This window comes from Diabrotica virgifera, chromosome 3, assembly GCF_917563875.1.
Source record: "Diabrotica virgifera virgifera chromosome 3, PGI_DIABVI_V3a".
Taxonomy (NCBI): Eukaryota; Metazoa; Arthropoda; class Insecta; order Coleoptera; family Chrysomelidae; genus Diabrotica; species Diabrotica virgifera.
This window is the reverse complement of record NC_065445.1, coordinates 270,287,992-270,308,740: the sequence shown is the minus strand read 5'-3', so window position 1 is coordinate 270,308,740 and position 20,749 is coordinate 270,287,992. Positions and strand designations below refer to the sequence as shown.

The 20,749-nt window shown below is 32.5% G+C and overlaps 1 protein-coding gene across 1 annotated transcript in view; it reads left to right on the top strand.

The window, feature by feature from the left end:
- Window positions 1-20,749, top strand: part of LOC114328300 (gamma-aminobutyric acid type B receptor subunit 2) — a 180,320-nt gene that overhangs the window by 88,612 nt on the left and 70,959 nt on the right. Inside the window, exon 3 of the mRNA XM_050647737.1 lies at window positions 3,504-3,641. Within this exon, the coding sequence (XP_050503694.1) occupies window positions 3,504-3,641 (138 nt within the window). The remainder of the gene's footprint in view (window positions 1-3,503; window positions 3,642-20,749) is intronic.

Genomic DNA, 20,749 nt, shown 5'->3' with positions numbered 1-20,749 from the left:
TTATTTTGTTGAAAAAATGAACATATTCACTGCCAAATAACTCGAAAAGTATCGACTTGGTGAAAAAACGCTATAGAACAAAAGTTACTTAAAATTAGCCAGTTTATCCATTTCCTGACTTTCTTTGGACGAATATTTTTTCACCCCAAGAGGGGGTGAAAACCACCCCCAGGGCAAAAGCACATATCGCCACAATATCACTTTTTTTCTTTGACTTGTTAGCTATGTGTATGCCAAATTTCATGTCAATCCAAGCGGTTCTTTAAAATTTAGAGGTTTTGCAATATTTTACCGTTAAAGAACGGACTACTCGCTAATAACGCAATCTTTCATTCTGCGTTTAAATTTTTTAAAAATACTTATTATTTTTCTCAGGATTCGAAAAAAATGAATCCCCATTTGAATAGCATTGCAGCCGAAAAAACGTACCGATCCTCTTAACATAGTATGTGCATTAAATGTAATGAGTAGGTAAAATAAGAAGTAAAAAATTGTTAATATTATTATAATAACCATGTTTCACTAATTGGCAATATCTTTAATACATTTACTTTTGATTGAAACTGGCTGAATGACTATAGTCCAAACCAAAACAATCCCCGTTTAGGCTACGGCTCCACGGGCTGGAAATTGACGCTAGCAGTAGCCGCAAAACGAACTTAAGGTTCCGCAGAACGGAATAGGAATAGCCGAGCTGTACCGACTACAGGACTTGTGCGTAGTCGGTTCAGTTCGGCTATTCCTATTCCGTTCCGTGGAACCTTAAGTTCGTTTTGCGGCTACTGCTAGCGTCAATTTCCAGCCCGTGGAGCCGTAGCCTTAGTACTAGGCCTCTTCAAGGAACTTTAAACGCATACCAAGTCAGAACAGCACCTTGCGATACCTGCCCTTAAGGGGATGGGTACCTACCTGCGTATTTTCGGCTGAAATGCTATTCAAATGGGGATTCATTTTTTTCGAATCCTGAGAAAACTAATAAGTATTTTTGAAATATTTAAACTCAGAATGAAAGGTTACGTTCTTACCGAGGGCCGAAAGTCCCTGAAAACTTCTAGAATGTTTATTTTAATAAATTACAGGGGTGAAAAACTAAGAGAGAGTGTAGTGTGATTTTTAATTTCAAATATCTCATTCAAAAGAAACTTCTTATTTATTATAAGGGACTTTCGGCCCTCGATAATAATTTAGTCTTTCATTCTGCGTTTAAATTTTTTAAAAATATTTATTAGTTTTTTCAGGATTCGAAAAAAATGGACACCACCATGTCCGTGGTGATATTTTCCAAATCGAACATTCGCTATCTTTATCATACAACGCACTGGGTCAAATAGAATATAATGACAAGACAGTGACAGTTTTAAATATTTGACATGGCATCGGGAATATTTTGAGTTGTTGATTAAATAATATTGATAGTGTATTTGATAAATAATTGATTTAAGACGGGAACTTAATAAAAAGTTATTTATTGTTTATTATTTATGGAATATCCAAGAAGAGAACACATCAGGATATATTCTGTGATCCAAGTATGTTTTTGTTGTTGTTGTTTGTTTGGGTTTATATGACTGCGGACACTAAATCCATTCGCCAATTTTACTATTTTTTATTTTATTAGTCATTTTTTCGTATCTTATCCTAAAACTAATACTAATATAATAAACAATTCTACTAATAAATAATTATTTTTGTATTTTTTTTTAATAATTTTTTATATATATATATATATATATATATATATATATATATATATATATATATATATATATATTATTAATTTTTTTCCAAATGATGTTCTCAGAGTTCCACAGCAAAAACTGCAACATTCTTCTTTAGCCCTCTACTTCATTCGAAAGCTATTTTACTATGGACTGTCCAAGTTGTGTTTTTGTTAAAGATGTTCAAAATTATAAGCGTTCCATAGTAACAATATATTATTAAAAAATCACTTTAACATTTTTCCTCTTTTCTCGATTGAGTATTAGTTTTTGTTGTACATATAAATTATTACAATCACTGAATACATAGTTAGTGAAAAAATTATCACATTTATTAACCTTTAACTACCCGCGCATCAAGTTATAACATAACTACACGCGTGGCGTACTTTGGACGCCACAAGAAAATACACTTAAAAACAGCGGATTTGTTTAATTTTTTTTGAAAAAATACACTTAGTTGTTTGTTATAAACCTTATTGGGCATCAGTGAATACTTGGAGTTCCTTTTCAGTAAGCCAATTGGGATTTATAACTGGAATCATGGAATAACTGGATTCCATGATAAATAAAATTACTAATAAAAAATTTTTTTAAATGTGATTTTTTACAGGAGAAAAAGTATTGTTTACAAAGAAAAATATATTTTTTGCCATAATGACTAAAAAACAATTAAAATATGTACTTATATTACGACTTATAGTAATATAATCCTGGGGTATATTGTCCACCACCGGAAACAACAAATAATAAAATGTAAATTACGATCTTTCCAGAACGCCGATTATAACGAAACTAAAACCAAATTGTAAAGCACATTCCAGTGATAGGTTAGAACAATAAGCAAGGTCAAAAATTAAATTTTTAAATATATTTCCAGTAGAATTCTTATATCTGGCGTACAAAGTACGCCAGCGCGTGTAGTTAAAGGTTAAATGAATTAATAATTTGCAATTATACAAATAACAGTTATCCAAGAACATTTAAAAGCCATCTCTTTAAAGTTAATGATGACATTGTCAAGTAGAATGACATTCTAGTAATGTTTACATATCCATACCAGTGTGAATATTACTACACGTAATTTGCCGTGTAAAGACAGAAAAAGTAGGGATAGCGGTAAAATATTTGCGAATTATATACCGATGGCCTTAATGGTACTACTAAAAGAATCTATTCGCTTATTCAGTGGATTGAGCAAAGGAACAAGATGGGAGTGGATACCCTTTCTGTAATTTTGCAGATACTGACTGTTCTAGTTTTTGCAACTTTATATTGGAAAATAAAGAGGTTTTAAAATTGGCAGGAACGAAAGAAAAATATCACTAATTCAAATCCTAATCATTTTTTTATTGCTAAAGATTTTAATGTTGACTAAATAATTCTAGTTATCTTGTTTAATTATGTTTTTCAAATTAAATGACATATTCATAGGCAAATTAAAAAAGATTTATAGGTCTCATATTATCTATAAAAGGAGCAGGTTTCAATGATTAGGTCTCGATGCGCGATGGAGGCCTCTCACATCCCCCTTTAGCTGGAGGGTATCGTCCCCAAACCCTTCTTGAATGTGTCCCGTTTTTCCAAGTTTATGGTTTGGTTGGTCACCCTAGTGTAGGCCTAACTTTTTTAACGAAACCTATCTATAATAGTGAATCATACATTTACATTTCATCAAAAACACTTAAATTAACACTTTCCACTAATCAACTGAATAAAATCAACATTTCCACACGCCAAATTCGCATTAAGCATATATGTATTTCATTGTTAATTTCTTTTCAGTGCAACGCAGCAGTAGGCGTGAAAGCCTTCTTCGATATGATGCACAGCGGACCCCACAAACTCATGCTGTTCGGGGCAGCGTGTACTCATGTAACCGACCCCATAGCTAAAGCTTCCAAACATTGGCACTTAACGCAGGTAAATAACAACCATATAATATAATAGACCAAGGGCTAGTCCTCTCCGAGCACCCTCCGTAGTCTGCAGGACGAGAATATGCTAAGTATAGGTGAACACATATAGCTGTAACTTTCAAGGTCATTCTATCTCTTAAACAGAGGAGCAAGTAACTCAGTTCTAAGTTGTTCCATCTTATCTTTGCCCTAACGTCATGATTTATTTTCAAACAAGTTAAATTAAATAAAACATTAAGTGAAACGTACGTCGATGTGTAATAACATTGATGTTCGATAATTTTTGATTTTTATCGAAGCACGTCTTTGGGTGCGAAGATCATTAACGTTTTCGAACCCCTAGTATTATCGATTTTGTCTATGCGTTGTGTAGTGTACTTTGTTAGCGTGAGCCTAAGGTCTCTGAACAATTAGGCGACGAATTAGTTATTTGTGGTTTTGTGACAACACTGTCGTGTTGTGATTACTAAAATATTTTAGGTGTCCTGGATCAAAGAATCCTTGACATCTCCTGTATATAGTTATTTTAGTTTAGTTTGTTTAGCTCTCTTGTTATTAGTGGACTCACTATGATAAATTGCTATTTAGTTTATTTAGTTTTGCTTTTGTTTATTTTAGTTTTTGCTTTGTTCTTTTGTTATCAGTGGGCTCACTGTAACGAATTGCTGATTTTGTAGTTTGCTTTTGTTTATTTTGTTTCTTGTTTTTAATCAATTCTCTCTATTTTGGTTGGATTGATATTGTTAAGAACGTTTCTTCTTGACATCTACCCTTTGTTATCTAGTTTAATTTTTTTGTCTTGAGATTACATTGTGTTAATCTTCTTTTTTTGTTTTGACCGTTACAGTTTTTTTTTGTTTTGGTTCCGATTCCAATCTGTGGTTTGCACCAAGTTGAAATCGTGGGGGAGGCTGTGTAATGGGTGCGAAGATCATTAACGTTTTCGAACCCCTAGTATTATCGGTTTACTCTGTATTATGCTGAATCCGTTTCAGAAATTGTACCGTGTATCGCGTGGAATTGGATCTTCTGTAATTCTTTCCGTTCTCACGATGTTAAATATTGTGTATTTTGTCGATCGTACGTTCTCAGGGTTTTAGCGTGGATATCATATCTATTTTCATCTGAAGGACCTTGTTATGTTTATTTTATCTTATACCGTCAAAAGAATTGGAGTCGTAAATTCTTCTATAAGTGTTTCTGGCCACCAAAATATGATGTTTTGGAGTTGGTTTGTTTATATAGTGCATACCGTTGTAGAGATAAGTATCTCTGAGTGTTAGCAACGGTTCCAAGTGTTTTTTTATGAATTGGCGTTATCCGTGAGAAGAAGGTCATAGGAACTACTAAAATCAGGCTGTTCATGGGAAAAGTAGGCGGTATGAACTATTGAGATCGTTTGTTTATTCTCTTTAGGATTGGATATGACCGTAATCGACTATTACAAATTCTATTTCCCATTCGTGTTTCAAACTGAGACGAAGTTTAAGATGCAATCCACGTGGTAATCCATTGTGGCAAGCTGAAAATTGATATAAGACTCAATGGTGCCATGGTGCAATGCGTATGTTTAGTAAGCTGAGCTTAAGGCGCGTCTTAAGCTTAAGATATGTAGGTGCAACCAGGTATTAGAGAATGATTTAAAATCTATTGGAATTAGAGCATGGAGAAGAGTTGCCAAAGACAGGGGCGAATGGAGGATTGTTCTGAAGAAGGCTTTGGCTCATAAAGAGCTGTAACGCCACTGATAATGATGATGATGATGATGATCTGCATCTGCACCTGCATAAGCCAAACGTTCCGTTCTTAACGTGAAATAAAGTGTAGTGTGACTTGATTTTGTCACCCGACTGTTTTCAGCTCCTTGCCTATTTATTGTAATTTAACAAAAAGGGTCTTGTTTACCGAATTTGATTTATGAATGCATTTAAAAGTGGGACCTTTTTAACATGTATATTAACCTCGATATTTAAAACATTAAAAGGGTAAACCCTGTAGTTGGCTGTATACCTTTGTTAAGACAACGTAGAATGAAGTAAACACTTCTGTTGTATATAGGTATATTATAAATTTATTAAAAAATTTTTAAAATTCATCCACAAGGGAGTGGTTGTACAAAACGTTTTCGGTCAAACTGACCATCCTCAGTGTAAACCTGGAAATAAGTGAACCACTTAGATTGAAATGCAAAAGGGTGAAATTTTGACAGTTAAAAAAGAAAATGTGGTTACTTACGTCCAGTGTACAAGTAATTGAAACTAGCCACTTGAATAGGTGTAAAACCTCAAAATAACATTATTGCTACATTATGAGCTGTATAGTAATCGACAATAAGTCGATGTCTTAAGATTAAAAATGTATCACATGTGGATGTATGTCATCCTTGCTCGGAATTAGCACAAGGTTGTGATCAGGTGAGAGGTTAACAACCAACTGATTAGACAGATTGGTGCCTGAAAATTCATGACAAGATGTCAAAGAAGATAGGTGGATTTCTCAAATGTCAACCGAAAAATTTTTGACAATCTGCATTAATATTTAACTTAATTATTCAATTGTGAATATGCAACTATTAAATTTGTTTGATATGAATTCTAAATTGTAAATAAAGGTTAATAAGCTATAATGATATATTCATTAGTGCACCGTAAACAAAAGCAAAATTCTACTCATATGCTGTGACGTCATAGACTGTTTGTCTACTGTATAGGACTGATAATAATTATATTAATTTGAGCAAAGTTATAATGAATGAATATTATTGAAAATTATATAGAAAATTTCTAAAAATTTTTTTATCAAAATATGATATTTTAATAGAGTAGCAGCTGTAGAATTGGAAGAAATGCCAATAGGGAATGGTCGGTTGCAATCTAAGTGGTTCACTTATTTCCAGGTTTGCACTGAGGATGGTCAGTTTGACCGAAAACGTTTTGTACAACCACTCCCTTGTGGATGAATTTTAAATTTTTTTTAATAAATTTATAATATACCTATATACAACAGAAGTGTTTACTTCATTCTACGTTAACCTCGATATTTCTTTCTAAAAAATGCTTAGTTGATATTTATGTAAATAACCCTTCGATTGTTATTCTAGAATAAGATGAATTCTTCCGTAATAATCTTTCTTATTTTGGAACATTGTAATAATGTATAAGTAGGGATTTTTGGAATTAGTAAGGCAGTTGTGAATTTGAATACATCGGTGTACTGTGATATGTATCGAGCGCGATAAATTTTTGAAATTGTAATTATGCAGATAAATTATTTGATTTGGTGTAATAAATAAATTAAATATCGTAGTTTGTAAAATAAAAGATATAAATTCAGTGTCTTTCATTTGTTTATAAGTAAGTTATTAAAAATAAATGAAGTCAACTAAAATTAAACTTAGTGCCTAAAAACATAAATAATGAAATAGTAAAGTCAATCGCGTAAAAGTCAGTTTTGTAACAGTAGTATAAAAAGTAACTGGAGAATGATTTCATGCAGTAAAGATCTGTTGGAACAACTGTACTGTACTCGGAGGGTGCACTAGCCCTTGGTCTAATAAAACCATATATAAATAGAAAGTGTTATGTATACTACTTATAGATAAGATCTACATTATTCCCATTGAATTTACGACAATTTTTATATAAAGATACGATCAGGGTACAATATAAATTGCTATACTACGCACGACAATGTATTTACTAATTTAGTCAAGGTTTGTGTATATTTAGAAATGAATGGGTTTCCTTGATATTTCCTAATATCATATTTATGGTTATGCACACAAAAGTTATTACTATACAGTGTGCGCGTAAAGTATGAAATCATAAAGATATCTGTGATACCCTGTATGATTTAGTAACAAAATGGTGATTACGTATATTATTTAAAATTTTATATTTTGAACGTTGACAAATGTACAATTTCTGAGATATACGGATAATATCATCACCATCATCATCATGCAACCTCTTCGGTCCACTGCTGGACATAGATCTCTCCCATTTTTCACGACTCTTTAAGGTTCTGTGCGTCTTGTTGCCATTTCTTAGACATTCGTTTGATGTCGTCCATCCAGGTTGGTGGTCGTCCTCTGCTGCGTTTGTGTTCTCTTGGACGCCAGTCAATTAGTTTTCTGGTCCATCTTGAGTCCTTTAGTCTCGCTACGTGACCTGCCCAATTCCATTTCCGCTTGGCTATACGTTCGACGACATCAGTGATACCTGTTCTTTTCCTTAGGTCTTGTTTTCTTATTTTGTCTTTTTTTGTCACGCCTAGAATTGATCTTTCCATGCGCCTTTGTGCCACTCGCATTTTTAAAAATAGTGCTGTTGTTTGTGTGAGCGTGAGAATTTCTGCTCCGTATGTCAGAATAGGAAGAAGACATTGGTAAAATTTCTTCCGTTTCATAGCTATCGAGATGTTGCTCTTAAATATGTCTCTTAGTGAACCATACGCCGTCCAAGCAAATGATAATAAATTAGTCGTTGAAATTCACAGGTGTGATTATAGTTGCTTATTCTGATTTCATGGCCGAGATATAATGTACCTAGTAGTTCTTAGGCCCCCATATAAAATTATTATTTATGACCACACCGTTGAAACTTTTTGTACTTGTTATTTGGGTGGAGTCGGACAAATTTCGAGCTTAGCGCATCATGGCAGTGGGGCGTTTGTCTGTCAAGCGGTCACGAAGTTGTCAATTTTATGCAAGAAAAAAATTTATAACCACATTGGTCATTTTATTTTAATCAATGGTTTTTATCATATAAACAGCGAAAATAATTTTGTCGGACAAAAATATTGGGGCATACGACGCGTCGGACACGCTAAATATGTCAAATTTATGAAAATAATAAATTTATTACCACATTGCTAATTTTATCAGAATATACCATAAAACATTTTTACAATAATGTGGTAACCTTGTCGGACAATTTTCACGGGGCATACGCGCAGTCGGACGCGCCGAAGATGTCAATTTCCTGAAAATTTTTTATTTATTATCACAGATATCATTTTTATTTTGTGCTGTTCTTTTACATGTGTAATGCATATTGGATCACTTGTCGGACAAAAATAATGGGGCGTTTTGGAGATACAGGGTGTCAAAGTTAAACTTTTTTTTTATTTATTATTGAATATTTCCTCACAGGTATGAGATAACAACATGAAATTTGGTATGTGGGGGTTTTTTGGGTCGAGGAAACTAAATTCCCTACCAAAAATTATGCATTGCCCAGATGGCGCCACATACGCCTTTCAGCACCTATTTATTACGTTCAATTTTTTTATCCCTCACTCTGTATAACTTTGACATTAAAATTTTTATTTTCCTATTAGTTTTACTTAAAAAAGATATACTTCTTTCATCTCCCTAAACTCAACCGTTTTCGAGATAAACGCATTTTAAATCTGCGATGCACCATCGTTTTTAGCATAATTATCATTGTAGTTACACCCGAAAAATAACTTAAAACCATAAAATTATCCAAAAATGTATCGCAAATTTCTTCAAATGGAATTTGCGATGCAATGACATAAATTTGAGAACTGGCACAATTATTATGGTATTAAATTATTTTTCGGGTGTAACTATAATGATAATATGCTAAAAATGATGGTGTATCGCAGATTTAAAATGCGTTTATCTCGAAAACGGTTGAGTTTAGGGAGATCAAAGAAGTATACCTTTTTTAAGTAAAACTAATAGGAAAATAAAAATTTTAATGTCAAAATTATACAGAGTGAGGTATAAAAAAAATTGAACGTAATAAATGAGTGCTGAAAGGCGTATGTGGCGCCCTCTGGGCAATACATAATTTTTGGTAGGGAATTTCGTTTTCTCGATCCAAAAACCCCCACATACCAAATTTCATGTTGTTATCTCATACCTGTCAGGAAATATTCAATAATAAATAAAAAAAAGTTTAACTTTGACATCCTGTATCTCGGTTATTATAAACTTTGTACTAAGATAAGTTTAAATCTAAGCTAATTAACTAAGCTTAAATCGGTCTATTTTTACCTCAGGAACCTGACGTTAAGCTATGGCCCATTATTTACCAAATTTTACCTGTATATAAATTAAATGAAACTGAATGTATTGTTTCTCGATTCCACGTTAAGATATATATGGTCGCCTTTCTATGATTATCTCTCAAATGATCTAGTGTCCATCGAATTCTATTCGAAATAGAATAAAAAATTATTTTAATGGCCGGTAAATGAACTCGTATTGCTCTATTTTTAAATAAATCTATTTAAATTTAGCGTCGCAACCACTACAACTACATAAACCATTTCGGCGATAATGGTCAAATGGATTATACTTTTGGAACTAGATACCTTCTAATCGGTATTACCGATTTTTATCACTGAATATGAGTTTGAAACGTATTGAGAAGTAGTGTCTGATGCATCCAAGGTCAAGTAGGATAACTGAAGGTATTATAGGACTATTGAGCTTGAAAAACCGGTTTTCCTATAGGAAATAGATTTGATCACACTTATGAAGGCTATAACTTAAAAATTCGAATTTTCCCAAATAGAAGTATACACCGATAGACGCATCTGGAGTCCTCCTTAGTTGTTGGCGCAATTTGTAAGTTGAAATTTTGAGTAATTGTCTAAAAACCAAAATTTTCAAAGTTTAGTTTTTCGGTTTTTCAGCTGTACTGAGCCGTGTGTATCTCTGATCCTAACCACTTAGCACTATTTGAAATATTAACTCAACGCTATTAATCTGGTGTACTTTCGGTTTTCCTGTCTCTCCTTGAACCTAAGATATATACCCCCAAAAAATATGCCGTTTTGTACCTACCAAGTCCTATAGCTGGCTTATGGGTGGTCGAAAGTCACAAGCTATACCGGTTCTGAATCGGCCCTGACCCCCTCTTAAAACATAGAAAAGAAATTCAGATCGGTATAACTTTTCCACAAACATACACACAAACATACAAAACATTTTCCCCTTTTTAAATAGAAATTGAATAAAATTTCTGAGATCGGTAACTTTTGAATGGTATATACAATTTTCAAAATGGCAATGGGATAAGACAGGGAGATTCCCTGAGTCCTCTGTTGTTCAACCTAATCATGGACGAAATAATAAAAAAAGTAAGAACAAAAAAAGGATACCAAATGGGAGAAAACCCACTTAAAATAATCTGCTATGCAGACGACGCAATACTAATCTCTCAAAGTGAAGATGATTTACAACGTATGCTGCACGAATTTAATATAACCGCTAGAAAATTTAACATTTTAATTTCCCCAAAAAAGACTAAATGCATGGTTACAACAGTAGATCTAATAAGGTGTAAATTAGAGCTGGAGGGTCAAATAATAGAACAAATCATGGAGTTTAAATATCTAGGCATCACACTATGCAACTACGGAAAGCTCGAAACAAAAGTGTAAGATCAGGTGAATAAAGCAAACAGAGCCGCAGGTTGCCTGAATGAAACAATATGGAGAAATAAAAACATCAGAAAAGAAGTGTAAGGCAGAATTTACAAAAGAGTCATCAGACCAATAATGACATAAGCGGCAGAAACACAACCTGATACAGAAAGGACAAAAAAAGCTATAGAAACAGCAGAGAAGAAAACATTGCGAAAAATCAATGGTAAGACGCTGTGGGATAGAGCTAGAAGTGTAGATATATGAAGGGGATGCAAGGTGGACAACATTAATAACTGGATGAAAAGCAGAAGAGTAGAATGGAACGACCACATAAGCCGAATGACAACAAATAGAGTAGTAAGAACGGACAGAGACGGTTCCCCAATAGGAAGACGATCAGTGGGAAGACCACGAAAAAGATGGAATGACAACTTACTGGAGGCACATTGAAAAACAGACAGAGTAATGTCTATATAAAAAGAAGAAGAAGAAGAAGAGAAGAATTTTCAAAATTCAACATGCGTTGGAAAGGTAATGTTCAGTACTATAAGAAGCCGTAAAATCGGACTTAAATTTTCGAAATTTTTGGGAGTTTTGGGGACGAGAACGAAAAACAGACCCTAAATGGGAATGGCCGTAACATCCACACCCTTGTACCAAAATGGATGGTTGACATATTTCTCTTTTCCTATATTTTAAGATTGGATTTGGCCCAATTTTTTCAATTCAGTCACATTTAAAAAATCGAAAATTTCTTGTATAATATAGTGTCGCATGTACGGGAACAGCCGTTCTCTGGGATATAGAAAAATAATAAGCTTCAAGGAGACCAAAGCGAACTATAAACAATTTTTCTCGGTTAGATCTACATAGATCAAACTGAAAATTTGTAGAAATACTCCTTATAATGTTTATAAGGACGTAACATAGAGAATATTGCAAAATTTTAGAAAAATTTTCCGAAATTTTCCCTCTTGTCGGAAAAACTTTTTTGGAAAATTTTGGGTACAACTCACCGTCATGCCCTTTTAAGTGTTGTACATAGCGTATGTACCAATTTATAGCTAAATCGATTCAAAAGAAACCGAGAAACACTGTTTTAAATTTTTTTTTGATAATACCTCCTCCTCGATAGCCTAAAAGACTTAAGCTTTCTGTTCGTTTGCCCCAACATTTTTGTCAGACAATTAGATTTTCTGTTTAAGAATATAATTACTTGTAACTTACTGCCTTTGTCGGAAAAATGGTTTTAAAGATAAGGGATGCACGAACCCAGCAGAGTTTAAAAGTATAATTTATTAATAAAAATTAAATTTTTTGTCCGACTTTGGATTTGACCCAATATTTTTGTCGGGCACTTAGATTTTTTGATTTGGAATATAACTACTTATAACCTGATACATGTGTCGGAAATTTTTTTTAATTGAAGAAAAAAAACTACAGAACGATGTTTGCCGTTGTTCAAGGAGTATGTATTCAAATATCAGATCACAATTTTTCTAAAATTATCCCTCTTGTCGGAAAATTTTTTAAGAAAATTTTGGGTACAGCTCCACGTCATACCCTTTTAACTGTTTTAATTAGAGTGTGTACCAATTTTCAGCTATATCGATTTAAAAATTACCGAGAAAAACTGTTTTAAAATTTTTTTTTGATAATACCTCCTCGTCGATAGCCTAAAAGAATTAAGTTTTCTGTTCGTTTGCCCCAACATTTTTATCAGACAATTACATTTTTTGTTTAAGAATATAATTACTTGTAACTTACTACCTTTGTCGGAAAAATGGTTGTAAAGATAAGGGATACACGAACCCAGCATAGTTTAAAAGTATAGTTTATCAATAAAAATTAAATTTTTTGTCCGACTTTGGATTTGCCCCAATATTTTTGTCGGGCACTTAGATTTTTTGATTTGGAATATAACTACTTATAACCTGATACATGTGTCGGAAATTTTTTTTTTAATTCGAGAAAAAAAACTACAGAACGATGTTTGTCGTTGTTCAAGGAGTATGTACACAAATTATCAGATAACAATTTTTCTAAAATTTTCCCTCTTGTCGGAAAATTTTTTAAAAAAATTTGAGTACAGCTAAGTCATACCATTTTAAATCTTTTACTTAATGTGAGTACCAATTTTCAGCTAAATCGATTTAAAAATAACCGGGAAAAACTGTTTTAAAATTTTTTTTGATAATACCTCCTCGTCGATAGCCTAAAAGAATTAAGTTTTCTGTTCGTTTGCCCCAACATTTTTGTCAGACAATTAAATTTTTTGTTTAAGAATATAATTACTTGTAACTTACTGCCTTTGTCGGAAAAATGGTTTTAAAGATAAGGGATGCACGAACCCCGCATAATTTAAAAGTATAGTTTATTAATAAAAATTAAATTTTTTGTCCGACTTTGGATTTGCCCCACTATTTATGTCGGACACTAAGATTTTTTGATTTGGAATATAACTACTAATAACCAGATACATGTGCCGGAAAATTTTTTTTAATTTGAGAAAAAAAACTACAGAACGATGTTTGTCGTTTTTCAAGGAATATGTACACAAATTATCAGATCACAAGTTTTCTAAAATTTTCCCTCTTTTCGGAAAATTTTTTGGAAAAATTTTAAGTACAGCTCTACGTCATACCCTTTTAAATGTTTTACTTAGTGTGTGTACCAACTTTCAGCTAAATCGATTCAAAAATAACCGAGAAAACTGTTTTAAAATTTTTTTGATAATACCTTCTCGTCGATAGCCTAAAAGAATTAAGTTTTCTGTTCGTTTGCCCCAAGATTTTTGTCAGACAATTACATTTTTTATTTAAGAATATAATTACTTGTAACTTACTACCTTTGTCGGAAAAATGGTTGTAAAGATAAGGGATACACGAACCCAGCATAGTTTAAAATTATAGTTTATCAATAAAAATTTAATTTTTTGTCCGACTTTGGATTTGCCCCAATATTTTTGTCGGACACTAAGATTTTTTGATTTTGAATATAACTACTTATAACCTGATACATGTGTCTGAATTTTTTTAATTGTAGAAAAAAAAACTACAGAACGATGTTTGTCGTTGTTCAAGCAGTATGTAGGCAAATATCAGATCACAATTTTTCTAAACTTTTTCCTCTTGTAGGAAAATTGTTTAAGAAAATTTTGGGTACAGCTCTACGTCATATCCCTTTGAATGTTTTACTTAGTGTGTGTACCAATTTTCAGCTAAATCAATTCAAAAATAACCGAGATAAACTGTTCTAAAAATTTTTTTGATAATACCTTCTCGTTGATAGCCTAAAAGAATTAAGTTTTCTGTTCGTTTGCCCCAAGATTTTTGTCAGACAATTACATTTTTTGTTTAAGAATATAATTACTTGTAACTTACTACCTTTGTCGGAAAAATGGTTGTAAAGATAAGGGATACACGAACCCAGCATAGTTTAAAAGTATAGTTTATCAATAAAAATTAAATTTTTTGTCCGACTTTGGATTTGCCCCAATATTTTTGTCGGACACTAAGATTTTTTGATTTGAAATATAACTACTTATAACCTGATACATGTGTCGGAAATTTTTTTTAATTGTAGAAAAACAACTACAGAACGATGTTTGTCGTTGTTCAAGCAGTATGTAGGCAAATATCAGATCACAATTTTTCTAAACTTTCCCTCTTGTCGGAAAATTTTTTAAGAAAATTTTGGGTACAACTCTACGTCATACCCCTTTAAATGTTTTACTTAGTGTGTGTACCAATTTTCAGCTAAATCGATTCAAAAATAACCGAGAAAATCTGTTTTAAAAATTTTTTTGGTAATACCTTCTCGTCGATAGCCAAAAAGAATTAAGTTTTCTGTTCGTTTGCCCCAACATTTTTGTCAGACAATTAGATTTTCTGTTTAAGAATATAATTACTTGTAACTTACTGCCTTTGTCGGAAAAATGGTTTTAAAGATAAGGGATGCACGAACCCAGCATAATTTAAAAGTATAGTTTAATAATAAAAATTAATTTTTTGTCCGACTTTGGACTTGACCCAATATTTTTGTCGGACACTTAGATTTTTTGATTTAGAATATAACTACTTATAACCTGATACTTGTGTCGGAAATTTTTTTTAATTGGAGAAAAAAAAACTACAGAACGATGTTTGTCGTTTTTCAAGGAGTATGTACGCAAATATCAGATCACAATTTTTCTAAAATTTTCCCTCTTGTCGGAAAATTTTTTGGGAAAATTTTGGGTACAGCTCTACGTCATACCCTTTTAAATGTTCTATTTAGTGTGTGTACCAATTTTCAGCTATATCGATTTAAAAATAACCGAGAAAATCTGTTTTAAATTTTTTTTTGATAATACCTCCTCGTCGATAGCCTAAAAGAATTAAGTTTTCTGTTCGTTTGCCCCAACATTTTTGTCAGACAATTAGATTTTTTGTTTAAGAATATAATTATTTGTAACTTACTACCTTTGTCGGAAAAATGGTTGTAAAGATAAGGGATGCACGAACGCAGCATTGTTTGAAAGTATAGTTTACTAATAAAAATTAAATTTTTTGTCCGACTGTCGATTTGCCCCAATATTTTTGTCCGACACTTTGATTTTTTGATTAAGAATATAATTACTTATAACCTACTAATGTTGTCGGAAAAATGGTTGTAAATAAAAAAATTTCAGGAAATTGACATTTTCGGCGCGTCCGACTGCGCATATGCCCCGTGAAAATTGTCCGACAAGGTTACCACATTATTGTAAAAAGGTTTTATGGTAGATACCGTTAAAATTATCCATGTGGTAATAAATTTATTTTTTTCATAAATTTGACATCTTTAGCGTGTCCGACGCGTCATATGCCCCAATATTTTTGTCCGACAAAATTATTTTCGCTGTTTATATGATAAAAACCATTGATTAAAATAAAATGACCAATGTGGTTATAAATTTTTTTCTTGCATAAAATTGACAACTTCGTGACCGCTTGACAGACAAACGCCCCACTGCCATGATGCGCTAAGCTCGAAATTTGTCCGACTCCACCCAAATAACAAGTACAAAAAGTTTCAACGGTGTGGTCATAAATAATAATTTTATATGGGGGCCTAAGAACTATAGTAGTATCCATGAAATAAAATACCGAAAAAACATCAAACTTGCTGTCAAGGTTTGTGAAATATGAACTATACCTAAAAAACTTGAATTTTCTTCACTAATAATATCTCTATTGACCAAAAAAGAAACAAATCATTTATTCACGTCAGGATAATAATATGCAGGCGTAACTATAGTGGGTGGACTGGAAATTGAATAAATTGAAAATTATTGGTATAGCCGGAGAATTTTAGATCCAAGTTCTTCTATCGAGGGTAGCTAATTTATGTTAGCTGAACGTTTCAATGTTGTGGCATTATTATTAGAAATTTATATGTCAAATATACCTAATAATTTTGTTTGGAACTATACAAAGGAAGATAAAAATTGATGTTTTCATTAGTTACTTACAGTAGGTAATATTTAATTTTAAATATCATTAGTGAATGAGATCAAGTCAGTTTTAATCAAAGAAAATCTTCTTATCACCCCACTCAAAGCAAATATGCAAAGATGCAGGATGCAGGGATGTTAACTGTGACGTGTATATTTGTTTTAGCGACTACAAAAAGCATTTGATAGAGTAAAATTATGATAAACCCATAAACATCTTGAAAGAAGAAGGATCAGATGACAGAGACTTAGGAATCATATATAATTTATATTACAATCAAACTGCCAATATTAAAGTAGATGACCAATTGACAGAAGCAGTCTACATATAAATACCTCGTCCAATTTACTTACCGTTGCACGTCATCCGCGCCATAGCCTGTGACACGATACCAACACGAAATATCTAGGCGGTAGGTGTGTTCCCCTTTAGAATCATTTTGATTCTAAAAAAGAACACACCCACCGCCTAAATATTTCGTGTTGGTATCGTGTCACAGGCTATGGCGCGGATGACGTGCAACGGTAAGTAAATTGGACGAGGTATAGATGAGCGAGGCAACGTATTAGTCAACAGAGTGCGTCTAAACAACATTAGATATTATGACGATAACGAAGTAGTTTTTGTAGATAGTCTAGATCAGGGGTTCCCAAACTAGGGGGCGCGCCCCCCTTGGGGGGCGTGAGGACATATCAGGGGGCGCAAGACAAGTTGAACGTTAAAATAAATTTAGTTATTTTTCTAAAATTCAAAATTAACCGCTTGTTAAACTCTGTCTGGTAACGCAGAGTAAGCAAAAGTTATCTCAAATACTTCTTTTTGACAACACTGTGAAACGCCGAATTGATTGATATAACCGAAAACATACAAAACCAGGTAGTTGATGCAGTAAAATAATCGCCATTTTTTGGTGTTCAGTTAGACGAGAGTACTGACATAGCACAATGTTATCAGTTTATTGTTTATGTTCGGTATATTCAAAACGAAAGAATGAAAGACGAGCTACTCTTTTCTACAGAGTTGGAGACTGGAGACCACGACAAAAGCTATTACTGTTATGAAAGCAGTGTGCGAGTTTTTGACAAACATGAACTCTCTTGGCTAAAACTGATCAGTTTATGTACAAATGGTGTACCTTCAACGCTTGGTTTTCGCTCAGGCTATTCGTAATTAGTAATAGAGCAAAATGCTGATGTGATTTGGATACATTGTTTTATATATCGGCAAGCCTTGGCAGAAAAAACCCTTCGAAATGAACATAGGACTGTCTTAAAGTTGTGTATTAAAGTAGTAAAGAGTAAAGTACATAAAAAAACAGTGCGTTGAATATTCGACTGTTTAGAACTCTTTGTGAAGTTTTAGAAAGTGATCACAAAACACTGCTACTTCATACAGAAGTACGATGGCTCTCAAAAGGAAATATGTTGGCAAGATTACTTGACCTTTGAGATGAAGTAATCACCTGCTTCGAACATCAAAAGCAAAATGAGCTAAACATGACCTTTAAAAAACATTGTACCCAAGTAATATTGGCTTATTTGTCTGATATCTTTGACTTGTTGAACAGCCTTAACTTAAAACTGCAGGGTGGAGACTCAAATATAGTAGTTACTCATTGTGATGGAGGCTTAGTTATTCAACTTTGGAGGCGTAAAATATCAGCAAACCCCTGAAATCATTCAAATTTCTCTAAAGTAGAGCCAATCTCAGAAGAAACACGCTTTAAGGACATTTATGAAGGATCAAGTTTGAAAATCCAAATATCAAACAATTTGGAGAGCCTAATTAAAGAGTTACAGAAATACTTCCCAAACACTTACAATTATATTACAATTTTTTACAGAATGTCAATTGATCCATTTCATATCAACATAGACTCCCTGCCTGAATCACTTCAAGAAGATGCTTTGCAAATAAATCCAAATGATTTTTTGCATGATTCCTCTGCCAAATACTTTGTTATAATGGACAAACCTTCATTTTGGTTCAAATATTTCAAAGTGTATCTTAGTGTATCACGGGAAGTTCTTCATTTATATTTGCCTTTTTCAAGTAACTATTTGTGCGATTTTCAACACTTGTGGCAATTAAAACAAAGTATCGGAATAAACTTGATGTTGCTAGTGACTTGTGATGTGCACTTACTAAAACTCAGCCACGAATAGGCATATTAGTAAATAAAATGCAAACACATCCATCTCACTAACCAACCTAATCTATTTTTCTTTTATTAATAATTTTTGTATTTTATGGAAACTGATATTGTTGTATCTTATGGCAGAGTAAATAGATGTTTTGTTTTCAAGCTAATATTTATTTGTTTTTGTTTTGTTGCCATTTAGGCGCATACAATTTATTGTAAAGGGGGGGGGCGAGAAGCTCATTTCAACAAAAGGGGGCGTGGTACAAAAAAGTTTGGGAACCCCTGGTTTAGATGGTGTGCAAAGAATAATTTCGGTCGCTCATATCAGATATAAATAGAGAAGACTTGATCTCAAATCGAAAAAAAAACAAAGTACATGGTAGTCAGTAAGCGTGAAATATTAAATTCACAGCTTCTGGTTAACCAACAACCAATGGACCGTAATAGTCGTGACGTCAAAGCAATGTCGGCTACTCTGGAAAAGTTTACAAACAAAGCAAAAATTCACACGTGGTGTTTGTTTTGGTTTTTATAATAATTGGAATATATAGGGTGAGGCAGATAAAGGGCCTATTAGAAATATCTCGAGAACTAAAGGCAACTGAATTATGAAAATTGGAATAAAGGGGTTTTGAAGACTGATCTATTCAATGAAAATATTTTCATCGATTTGGTACTTCCGGTTATACCGGAAGTTGCTTATAACTTCGTTTTTTTAAATGGGACACCCTGTATATTTTTATATTTTTGGATTCTCCTCGATTTCTTCTTTCTTAAAATATAAGGTTTTGTAACATTATACAGAGTAGGTTAAAAGATAATTACGTTTTCTTATTAATTTCGTAGCAATATTCACACCCTGTAGGATTGTAGTAGTTTGATATAATAAACTCTATTTATGTTCAAATGATTTTTAATATAGTCTACTATTGTTAACAAATATTGGTGTAGCTGAGTTTTTAATTTTAATATACAGGGTGGGTCGAAACTCGGAATGAGTATTTTCTGAGTTTTCTTAAATGGAACACCCTATATTTTAGTATTGTAATGAAATGATATTTCATGGTACTTTTTTACTTCTTAAGCATTCCCTATACCTAACTGCTTTAATTTGTGCTTAATTGTTAATCGCACCAACAATCTTAACTTCGATGGTATTTTGATACCTCAACCATTATTGGCAATTTTAAGCATCATTCTAAATTAATATGTATTTATTTCCACAAAATTATTTGTGATTGAATATTTTCACGGCCAACCTAATACAATTTCACCTATTTTGTGTTGCAATTAATGTTTGGCTTGAATCACCAATAACTCACAAATTAAAGCAGTTAGGTATAGGGAATGCTTAAGAAATTAAAAAGTACCATTAAATAACATTTCATTGCAATATTAAAATACAGCGTGTTCCATTTAAGAAAACTCAGAAAATACTCATTCCGAGTTTCTACCAACCCTGTATACTAAAATGAAAAATTTAACTATACCAATAACTCTTAACAATAGTAGACTATATTAAAAATCATTTGAACATTAATAGAGTTTATTATGTCAAAGTACTACAATCCTACAGGGTGTGAATGTTGCTACGAAATTAATAAGAAAACGTTATTATCTTTTAACCTACCCTGTATAATATTACAAAACCTTATATTTTAAGAAAGATGAAATCGAGGAGAATTCAAAAATGTAAAAATATATAGGGTGTCCCATTAAAAAAACGAAGTTACAATCAACTTCCGGTATAACCGGAAGTAGCAAAGAGACCAAAATATTTTCATTAAATAGTTTATACCTGAAAACCATTGTATTCCAATTTTCATTATTCTCTTAGCTTTAGTTCTCGAGATATTTCTAATAGGCCCTTTATCTGCCTCACCCTGTATATTGCTTGTAAGATGTTTAATTTTTACAAAATGGTAATGTGTTGGGTACCCGTGATTGTAATCAATGCTCATAACATAATTTTTAATTCCAAATCACTTTTCTTAATAACACTTTTCGATATTGTGAAATATAAAGGTACTTTACTCTTGACCGAAATTCATATTTTTGACATACCTCGTACACTATTGATAAAATTTT